The sequence below is a fragment of the Lottia gigantea genome, assembly GCF_000327385.1.
Source record: "Lottia gigantea unplaced genomic scaffold LOTGIsca_13, whole genome shotgun sequence".
NCBI lineage: Eukaryota > Metazoa > Mollusca > Gastropoda > Lottiidae > Lottia > Lottia gigantea.
Window position 1 is genome coordinate 3,267,286 of NW_008707425.1, and position 12,490 is coordinate 3,279,775.

General features: G+C 30.8%; 1 protein-coding gene across 1 annotated transcript; it reads left to right on the forward strand.

Annotated features, from left to right (window-relative positions):
- Positions 1–341: 341 nt before the first annotated feature.
- LOTGIDRAFT_111530 (hypothetical protein) lies at positions 342–11,064 on the forward strand (the record flags this gene model as incomplete). The annotated part of the gene is made up of 2 exons (XM_009049051.1): positions 342–457; positions 10,896–11,064. Coding segments are annotated over 2 exons (285 nt in total), but the record flags the coding sequence as incomplete, so codon positions are not given.
- Positions 11,065–12,490: the final 1,426 nt, after the last annotated feature.

A 12,490-nucleotide genomic window follows, 5' to 3' on the forward strand; every position in this document is an offset into this window, starting at 1 on the left:
ATCCAATTAAAATGCACTACCCACATCACAAGACTGTTGAAATTATTCTATTCATATAATTCATATCTGATTGGTCATATTTTTACAAGTATCAGGATTCGATTACACCCAGTTTGGTAACAAATTATTGTAAATTTCTGTCCTAATATCATGGATCTTCCATATATTTTCCTTTAATCTGAACTGATCTTGTTCTCACACATCATGAGTTAACAAGAAATAATAAAACTGAATTTAGTATTTCCTTATCACTCTACAATTGGTGTATTAAGCACTATTTTAACAATGAAAATATTTAATTATTGTATTTATTAACTATATTTATTATCTTATATTTCAGTCATAAGAGTCAGTCTACATCATGGATACCACCTAAAGAAAACTGGGATCCTAGTACTGGTTTACCTTATGGTTGGGAAACAGGAGTTGATAAAAACAATAAACCATATTTTATCAAGTAAGTTATTACATTGCAATTTCTTTACAGCAAGTCACTCAGTTCAGAAAGTAAATGATTATGCAAAATTCCAGTCATAAATGATTATGCAAAATTTCAATAGTAAATGATTATGCGAAATTCCATTAGAAAATGATTATGCAAAATTCCAGAAGTAAATAATTATACAAAATTCCTGTAGTAAATGATTATGCAAAAAGTAAATGATTATGCGAAATTCCAGAAGTAAATGATTATGCAATGATACAAATATTCTGATGAAGGAATATTCAGATAGTATATTGTATATAAGATTTGAACAACATTTAGAAGTGAGGACAACCTGCAGAATGTAATTGTCTTGTCTTTCTGATAGGTAATTATATATATATATATGTTTAAATGTTGGGTGGTTGATTTGAGTCTTGAATACTTGTAAATAGTCTTCAGAAGTATTAGAAATGTATGAAAATCACATAATTCCTCCAAAAATATCTTAAACTAGGAATTTCTTTTCCTATTTCTATATATATATGGCAGTGTCTCAAAATAAGACGACTTGGTTTGGGCATAGATCACTTTTTAGTACATGCATATCAGTTGCCATTTCCTCTTTTTAAATTTGCTCTAATCACTTTTATGGTATTATATTTGCTTTACCAGCAAACTGAGCAATGTCTAGGATGAAATCCAACATCTGGATCGTCTGCAATAAAAGAAGACATTACTACAGTTTGGTTCTAGCTGTATTTAACATTCTGTCATACAGATATAACTAATTATAATAATATCAGTGAAATACTTCACAATGTCTAGCTATTATGTACTATGTCTTCATTCAGCTCTTTGATTTATAGACTTTCTGTTGAAGGCTCTGATTTGCTGTATTGTGCAATCCAATTGAATTTCTGCGTTCACAAATTTCCATGATACAAGAAAAGAGCCTAAATAAGTCAAGGTGTTACATGAAGTTTGAAATAGCTTGACTCTGTGAAGATGCTGTAACAATAACAGATAATGTTATTAAAAGCCTTGTGCTGTATTCTGATTTAAGATTTTACTTAAACCTCAAATTCTTAACTTGATTTTTAAAAAATTACCAAATGTCTCAATAAACCTGGAAAAAATTTCAATCTCATGTTCAACAATTCTTTTATTTAATAGCCTGTTTGTCTAGATCTACATCCTAGTTTTAAATCTAGAAATTTTTGTTTGTTGCCAGAAGGCATGATTTAAGCTTCTGTAGTCATCTTATATTTCACTTTGACATCCGATAGAAACTATTCCTGGTTTTTATATAACTTCCTGTTCAGAGAACAAATCACTCAGATAATAAATACTTCCTCCGTGAAGAGAAGGACATGCTCAATTACAAACTGTAGATATTCTTCTTTTATTGTATTACCCAAATCAATTAACTGTAATAGCTGGGAGTGAATGCTATGAATGCGGTATGGCTTATTTTAATATTTTATTTCACTTTCAAATCAGATTTAATCCCGACCAGACTAGACAGACACATGTCAAATTAACAAAATTTTCCAGGTTAAATGCCATGTTTGATAAGGGGAGTCTGAATTTCTAAGTGGGATTCTAGAAATATCAGACTAGATTTATATAGTTTGAGCTGTAAAAATGACAAAACTTCCCTTATTTACCAGACAGGCTGATCTTGCTGCCTAAATGTTGTGGATAATGTTTTGATGGTAAGATGAGCTCTAATTGTCCAGACATAACTTGTTGATAGAAACATTAGGAAATCACTTCTTACTTTGTATGGTAAATTTTTTACTTTCCCATTATATTATCAAAATTTTAAGTTGGCTTTACTTTTACCATGAAACTCTTGAAGTCTTCATAGTTTATCATAATAATCATCAGGCCTATAAAACGTAGATGTTGTTGCACATGCTATCACTAGATTATCATGTGAGACTGGATGTACAAATCTAATTTGATCTGTAACATTTTAATATATAATCAGTAATAAGTAATTGACTGTTGCCTGCAAACATTCAGATGTGGGATTATCAATTTTACAAGAGATTATCTAATTGATGATTAGTGATTAAGTTGAGTAGATGTCTGATTAAACAGCTTTATTTGTTAAGAAACAACAGTTTGTATTGATATAGACTTCACTGACTTCACATCACTTCACATGACATCACTTGGTAACGTTACCTGTATGTGTAATGAAACGTTGTGTTCAATAATAAATATAAGTCTATATCCATAAAAACTGTAGTTTCTTAATGTGCTGTGATACTTCTAAATGTCTTACAAGGATTAGCTTTATTTGTATGTTGGTTTTATTTATTAATGACGGAATTTGTAATATACAGAATATAGTAGTACTAAAAGTCTTTGAAAATACTCAGATGTAAGAATTCACAGAGTACATTGTACTTCAATTAATCAGTTTCTCTTATGTCAATATTACAATTTTCATATCAATTGATGAACATATCGTAATCTTAGATGATAACCAGTTTTTGTCCAGTTTAGCAATATTATGTCCTTGATTGGATTCAGTTTTCAGATTCAATCTTGTCATATTAACAAACATAGAATCTTTTTATATGGACTCAGACCAGTAATTCATTTGATATCTGTCTCCATTTTAAATCAAGAAATTCAACCTTCTACAACTTTTTACAGAAATCTTGTTGAAAACTTTCTAATATGTTGAATGAAAGCCTGGCCAATACTTCTGGACAAAAATTCAATATATCATGACCATGAAAATCTTGAGCTAATCAAAATGAAAGTAGACCACTACATTTTATCAACATCTGCTTGATAGTCACTGCACATAAAACATCTATTTTCAGAATTATCCTTTTGCATGAAAATCTCTCATAATCTCACAAAAATCTGAAAGGAAATGCTATATCAGACATCATATTCCTAATCTAGACCAAAAATTTGTCAATAATAGGCATGCAAAATCCCCAAAAGGGAGGGAGAAAGAGGATTTCTAAAAATAACACAGACTACATTCGTATACAATCATAAAATATTTTACATAAAATATTTTAGTGGTCTGAGTCCTGTATAGAAGAAGGAATTCGGTGAGAGTACATATCTGGTTTGAGATTTTACATTTGAAAATGACAGACTTCCCTTCTAGAAAATTCATGTCAAGATAACCTAAATTTCAAACTCTGTAAAATCATATTTACAAACATCAACTTTTCCAGTGCTTAAAATTTCCACCAACCAAAAGGCAATCCAAGACTCTCAGTAGTATTTTGTAATTGATATTTCAATTCATAGAGTGATAGACAATATTCAATTCATTAAACATTGTAGTTAGAGAATAATGTATGGTAGCTCTCTCTCTTATCAATGATTTGAGACCATAAACAGACATTTATCACTCTACTTTCTTCATAGAAACCTCCACTGTTGGTTAGTTTATAGGTCCAATAAAACAAACTCTCTTTTTCTTGATATCATATTGGTTATTTACAATTTACAAATAGTCAATAGAAGCCCAAGCTTAAGATCATTGCTGAAAGTGGAGAGATTTGATTTTTGACTTACTGATTCAATATCTAGAATTGAAATGCAAATTGAAATCTTGGTAATAAACTTTCAAAATCTTTTAAAATCTAGCTTTTACACACACTTACTTCACCATGACAACATAACATCTTGTGAACATGTTAAGAAGTACATATAAAGAATACAAACTACAGGATTAGAAGATGAAATCACAAGAGGCTAAGCTGTCAATTTACAGGAGACGGGAATCAATGAAATAGAGAAAGAAGGGTCAAACCTATAGGACATATATCAATAGAATATTGACTACTGTATGTTATATTGGCTACAGACTGTCCATGGTGATTACTATTCCATAACTCTTAACATGACTATCTACTATTATCTTTCCATGTAGTTATTCCCTAGGTACTCTACCATACAAATACAATTTAATTGCCTAGCTTTGATTTATTACCTGCTTAATTTTCCATGAATATCAGTATTTGATCTGATCTAATGTGTGAATTTTTAATGTTTTTTTTTATTCCCATTTCAACCATCATGATTTAGAATGGTTCTTTCCTTTTCCAGTGTTGGCATTACAATCATATTATTTCATAGTTATCTATATTTTACATATTGAACATCATTGATATAGCATTTATATAAAATAAAGAATTTAAGTCTGCTTTCACTGCTCTATTACCTGAGCCAGTGCTTTCATTAAGATTCTTCTCAATACACCCTGATAACAAATATAAATTTACTTGTGAATAAAATAACACAGGGATGCATTTTCATTTACTGGCATGTCTATCAAATGATAGTTCTACATGATGGTGAATTGTATAGAAATGCCTCATTAAGTACAAATACTTATACAAAATCATGACGGTGATACATACTTTTATACGCCCACATGAAATAGGTGGCATATATTGGCATCACCCATGTCTGTCCATGCGTCCAGAATTGCTTGTAAACTCTAGAAGGCACAATTCCAAAATTTTGACAAAACTTGGTATGGTTGTTTGTAATCACCTAAAGATGAACCCTATTGAAATCAGTAAAAAATTGACAATTCTTGAGGAAAGTTTGTGTAGGTGTTTGAAAAAATTTAAAAAATATTTAATGAGTGTTACCCTTTTCAATTTTTAGCTTGTAAACACTCTAGAAGGCATGATTCTCTACTGATTTAGGTGAAATTGTTTATTTTCACCCGTATATCAACCCTGTAAAAATAAAAAAATTGAGAACTATTTTATATGAGTTATTGACCTCAACAATTGTCTTGTTGAATTTTAATAAAACCTGGTAATATTATACAGCATCACCCCTAAAAGTTTAAAAGAATATGACTGAAGATTGAATATTTCATTCTGTTACTGTATTGCTAAATATTTTTATTCAAAATCAAAGCTGCCAATAGGCATATATTACCTTGCCTGGTAAGCTATCTTTTCATAATAAAAGAGATGTTTTCTTTTTTCTTAACTTTGTTATTTTCAATATGATACAATTATATTTCAACTTTTGCTATATCATGTATATTATTGAAATCTCATGATCTGTCATTGTCCATGTAATTTAACATTGTTGAATCTTCATGATCTGTGTCCATGTGTTTGCTGATCTGTGTTGGATATATTATAGTCATCCTTGTCAATTTCCACTTGCCCCTTAAATAAATTATAATACTATATCATTAGTTTGTTTATCAAAGCTAACCCCTATGGCTTTGAAACCATTCTTTAGATATATTATAGGTTTTGTATGGCAGCATGAGTCTTGATGTTTTGCATTATTTTAAGACACACTTTCATATTCACACATGATAACCTTTCTTAAGTAGAAAAGCCAGAGAGAGAGATAAAAATAATATAACATCAATCTATGTTAAAATAACTTCATTAAGATTGAGTTTATGGATGAAAGAGTGTTTAATCTGTCTACAAACTTGCTTTAATGACAAACTTTAATGACTTATATAGAAAAATAATTTGTCTAAAAGTGAAATCAAACTAATTTTGTAGAAAGTCTGATAACATTGACAGTTTCTAGACCTCATTATGACTGTAAATAAACCTCGCTGACAAACCAGATCATTACTTCATATACTAAAATAACTCTTTTATATTAGATCAAATATTTTAGTTTTTTTTCTAAATTTTCAATATAGCAGATTTTTTAAAAACAAGTCTTAAGCTACATTAATCCTGCTTATTTATGTCTTTTATCTGTTAAGCACAGTGATTTTTAACATCAATAATGTTTGATTTAGTGAGATCATAAATTGGTTTAAATTCAGTCCCACTTTCATTCAAATGTGCTTATACCTTTTGGATGTTACAAACAAGCTCTAACTTGAAGTGTTCAAATTGTATTTAGCAAATGTAACAACCTAGACACAGCTTTATAGAATAATAATAATAAATCTTGAAACATTTTCTAAAATTTTAACCATCTATTGGTGTTCCATAAAGTTGTCTCTACAAAGTATTGAATGAAGTGAATGGACTTCATTAACTAATGGAATTAGAAAAATATAGAATAAGCATTTTATGAAGGTCTTCTTACTCAGTTCATTTGTATTTTGGACTGTGCAGATCACACTGTTCTTCTTACAGACAGTTACAGACAGTTAAAGATTTTCTCTTGCATATCTTGACTATGTTAATCTACTAGATATCACTCTTTGCTTCCCACTTGTCACTCATTTTCTAATTACATTTCTATTCTGTTCTAGTAATCTATAGCCGAATCATAAGGTCTAGACGTTCCACTCTCCACTAATTCTCAGAAATAAAACCATCACAGATGACTGTATAGTAATATTGACAGCATTAAATTCAATTAGACTTCAGAATTTTAACACGTATTTTAACTACTCAACGTCAATTTCCATGAACTATACCCTATATTCTTAAACCTATCTTCAATGGCTACTGAAGCAGGACCACTGTTCTTGCTCTTTTTTTTATTTTGACACCTTAAGCATTTACAATGACAAAAACTAAGAGGTGGTCACAAGAAGAGATAGGGTATTAGTGCAACTTACTTGAAGAGTTGTGTGCATGATTTATATAGTGACCTTGACCATGTGACGTCATTTGCAGGATCTACAAATCGTGTTTAAATTGTCTGCCCAACGAGGAACTACTTAGACTGAAGAGACTGAAGCTGCTATTCCTGTTTGGGGTGACAAGATTGAAACATCTATCAAATACACAAGGCTACAGGAAAAAAGCTTCACTGTTACATATAGTAGGCAGAACCAGGACAAAAATATAAAACTTACAAAACTATTGTTGAGGCAGCATTTTTTTGCCTCCACTGACTGGAGAGCAGATTTGTACTTTAATGAATCATCATTCTGGTGCAGTGAAAACTGTGCAGAGGCTGGAATAAAGGCAGATGTTTCAGACTTACAATACAGATGAGCCACACCAAATATGGTTCACTTTAATCAAGCGTAAATGGGGATAACATACATGTGTAATCTACCGATGTTGTCGGATTTCTACCGCTTTTGCATGTTGTCTACCGCTCTACCGGCGGGATACCCGATTCTACCGATTTTTGTTTTTTTTCCTGATCCAATTTTCACAGGACCTACCGTTATCAATGTTCAAATTCTCTACCATAAATCAACAAAATATCTATCATCACTTGTATCTTAATTGCCGGTAACATGCGTTAATCTCATCATGACACACTTTTTATAACAACATCCGATAGATTCTACTTTCATTTTTATAATAAATTTTACAGTAGCCCTACTTTTACTAAAAAAAGAAATATTGAAGTCTTTATAGTATTTTATACTGTTAATCTGTGAGGTCTATAATAGGCCTATATAACATAGACATCGTTTCAGAATTATTTTTCATTATTGGTAGATTATCATACGCGACTGGATGTCTAATTCTTATGTAAACTCCAACTTCGTTTCATAAAATCGTTTTGTAATTTTACTGTAGCCTGTAAACATTCATTTGATTGCCTGTATAACGGGCTTACTTATTACAAGTCTTACCATTCCGAAAAACGTCAAAATGGAAGCGGAAAATTCAGTTCAATACTTCGTGAGAGTGTTGCAGGAAAAGTATTTAATGATCGGACTGGAGATATTTAAGATGTCATGAATTACATCTTTGGAAAAAGTAACATTGCCAGTACATATTATTTACTAAATATTGCTTTCAGAACATACTGATTTTTAATATGATATTACATGTATGCCTACCGGTACCATTTAATTTAGAGGGCTGGGATCATGCTTGCTTTCTTGTTTTCAAACATCATTTCACCTTGACATTATTTTTGATTCAATCAATAGGGCTTACTGAAGAATGATAATGAAAATATCAAATTATTTTTCGTCCCCTAAATTTGAAATATCAGGCACTATTTCTAGAATTATCCATAATTATAGATTGTTAATTTTAACTGTGTCATGTAGGCCTATGATCAATTTAATTAATTTAAAAGGCTTAAAGCTTATTTGAAAAAAAAAAGAAAAAAACAATCAATTTGGAGTCTCAAATCACGAATTAACGCGCTTTGGAAAAATCTCCCGACTTTTCACCCAATCTCCAGATTTTTTTTTTCCGACCTGTACACATGATATGATATGTAATATTTCATCTGTATTGACGAACTTTTATTTACAATTACAATTGATTTAAAAGAACATTTAAAATTAGTACAACTAGAAATGTTAAAATAGAACCTGAAACATGTTATTATTCTGCGTTCCAGGCTGTGTTCCTACTGCAGTTTTACAAGTTGTATCTGTTTAGATCATTTGTGAGACTCCAACCTCAAGTCCATGTTGCAAATACTTACTTCTTTCATATTGATATCAAAGCTCCTGAATCAAAAGTCAAAGAAGCTTGGTCCATTGGTAGAAACAAATATAACGGGAAGGAGAAGAGATATCAAAAATTGTCACAAACTATTATTAGATTGTCCTCTAATTACTTACATTAAAAGATGTGTAATTAATATTTTGGAAGTTATGTTGAAGCTATCAAACTATACCAAGATTACCAAGTAATTATTATTGGGATATCTCTGGACAGGTTATACTTTTCTGGTCAAAACAGTTCTCTTTTTTATAAAAGAAGATATTTCTGGAGATATTTCTCTGAGAGGAAGTTATGTTTATGTCATGGAAAGAAATAAATAGATTAACAACTACACTTTACCATTGTAAAATGTGTTTATATCAGATAGAAGTCCACAAAGTGCAATTCTCTAAAAAGGTTGAGTGTTTAAATTCTCATACTTGTACATGTCAGATTGTAAAGAAAGGAATGTTGTCTATGAATGGCTTTGATTTACAAAAAAATACAGATGGATCAATATGACTGATATGAAAATTTATGAATTCCATCAAAATAACAACATTTTTGAGTTCTGCTTCAAATAAGGCTGAATTTTTATGTTTGGAATTATGGATTCAACAAAGCAAATATGTGTCACAATATTGAAAGTTGGAAATGAAAAAACAAAATTTAAAAAAAAAGTGGGACTTCATTTCTTAGCGTACATTTTTCATGCACTCATGGATTTACAGGTGATTTTTTATGAGTGCAATATCTTAATTGAATGTGACAATTACAAAACTATTTACTTTCTACTGAACTTTATGGGAATCCAGGCTTGCTAACCTGTAGGTCCAGGGTACTATCCTATCCCAACATGGTTTGATGTAATACTTTCAACTTGGTTTCTTCTAGTCAGTGATGCAGGTGTGAGAGCCTGACATAGTATCTAATTCTTCATATAATCACTCATAAGCTCATATTGATGCAAACAAATATAACTCCATTTCCATTTCTCTTACAAAACTTGATATTATAAAAACAAAACCACAAAGACATTGGTAGATAAATAACATAATGTATTTGAGTGTTTCAAGTCTGTTAATCCATACTAACTAAAAAGGGAAAGAACTATCTTGTCTCATTCTCCTTGGTATTATAATTATTTATTTATCTCAGTAATTACACCTAACAATTAATCATACTGAATTCTTTAACAAGATTAACTCCTTAATAATTAATTATACTGACCTGTAATCATCTCCCTTGACCACTGGTCAACATGTCATCAAACAACCTGTCTAGTCTCCAGTAGACCTCTTAAATTAATACAACGATTATTATTGTGTAATGTTATTGTGAAGTAAGGACAATAAAGAGTAAGAGAGAGTATCTGTATGATAAGAATTGGATCAATGTAATAACTAAATATGATATTGTAGGTTTGAGATTTATAGTTTTTACCAGTTTCAATTTGAAGTTTTATTCATTCATATATTTTATGGTTTTGATATTCATTAATTTGGATTTAAAATTTTGCAAATAATTATGTGTTTTGGTGAAGATATATTATATTTTATTAACAAATTAATATTCCAAATCAACCATGTAGACAATGTGACAACTTGACAAACTCAGTCTCAGAGTGGTATAAGTGTTCTGGAAAAGCAAGATTATTTATGTGTATCACTGAATACTAAAGTATGAATATAGCAAAATAACCTTTACAGGGGGACCATGAAACAAGATTTGTATGTTTGCTAGTGGCCTGATTACTAATCTGCTTAAAATTATTTATTTTTGGAAGAACATTTTTTAATGGCTGCTATTCCTATGCCAATAAGAAACAGATTGATTGACATAAATTCAGAAGAAGTCATTTGTCCTAAAAGACATATTAATATTAAAGGGTGAGAGCAGACTCTCAAATGCACTGGCACAGGCATCAGAATTACGTTGAGTATTCGAATCCACGGCGCCTAATAGACTAGCAGACAACAATTCAACTGACTGAGCTATTCCACTGCCACGAAAAGACATTGTTCCAAAATAGAATAAAACACACACATGATAATATGTTTTTCAATATGGTAAAATATATTTGACTAAAGAATAAGTGATGTTTTTTTTTATTTCAGTCATGTTGAAAAGTATACTACTAGAGATGATCCTAGGGATGATATAGACTATATAGAACCACCTAAACCACGACAAGTACAGTTATTACGAGATCCAGAAAAAGGATTTGGATTTGTAGCTGGTAGTGAGAAGCCTGTCGTTGTTAGATTTGTTACAGAAGGTCAGTAGTGTTATTATTAAAGTCTGGTGTACACATGAGTCAACAGCTTAACATCTGTCATGAGTAACTGAAATCTTGCGGGTAATTTTTGCTGCGTTGTTTGCTTTGTGAGACAGTAAATCAGAAGTCTATCCTGATATTTATGGCACGAATGACGATTAACTCAGCATGCATTCAACATGAGACAATAGCTCAGTCAAGATTTTATTAATGGCCAATAGAATGCAGTTAAGCTGTCATGTTGTCCAAATCGGTGTCAGAAGCCTACAACGAATTTCTTGAGCTGTTGACTCACATGTGCGCGAGACTTAAATTGATAATTATCATTAGTAAGATCCCTATTGAAAACCCCAAAAGTTCAATAGAAGTGTATGACTGAAGGTTGAATATTTCATATATTTCATACTGGTGATTGTTACAAATCTGCCAATGTTCATATTTAAAAACAAAGTTGTCATAAGGCACATATTATTTTACCTGGCAAGGTATTTCACTCATTGTGAACATGTTCTGAAAACAGTCTTATCATTTTAATATTCTGTTTCTAAAGCCAAGCACAGCTCAGGTAGAATACTATAATATTAGGCTATACTTTGTTTCACGTTCTGTTTTAATTTTTCTATATCACTCTACAACTGATGTATTCAGCACTATTTTAACAGTGAAAATATTTTATTATGGTACATGTAAATATATGTAGGGTTTTGGTAATTAATCAACATATGTTTGTGTGTGTGTGTGGGCATAGCTATCTGTATAGAGATATTAATATACTGACATTCTCTACCCCTTAATGAGTCAAGGTTGATTTCATCAACAGGCTTGCATCTGTGAGCTTCCACAGAGCTACAGTATTTTAAATCTGAACCTTGGCAGTCTGACCCCTATTTGTTCCAACGTTTTCGGGAGGTTGGCATTGTCACTGATACCGTAGATGTTTCATTCTAGCTTTTCTGGGCAAATACAGATAAATCAATAACCTGAAGGTGGATATAAAACCAGTTACAAAGTGATAAGTCACAATCTTGATACAAATATTATTTTGATTGACAGAAAAAGTAAACTTGGAGACCACATAGCCAGTTATAGCAAGTGATCATTACAAGTTATCAAGTGAAGATTATAGTATAGTCAAATAATTACATCTTTAATATCAATATAAATAATATCACATAGATTTATTACACGGACGATATCAAATATCTTATTAGACCATAACATCTGCCTCTATTCTAGCCTTCAATATTTATTTTGAAAGTTGTCGTCTAGTGTAGAGACTGTAAAACTAGGCCCTATTTTATGAGCATTTTTCCTCATCTCTGAAGATGTTCGGAAGTAATATCTTATCAAAGTTTATCTTGGATCTAGGATTTGGACAGTGCAGTGTGAATATGAGATATTGATTAAAATATTGAAATTCTCATCATTATTTAT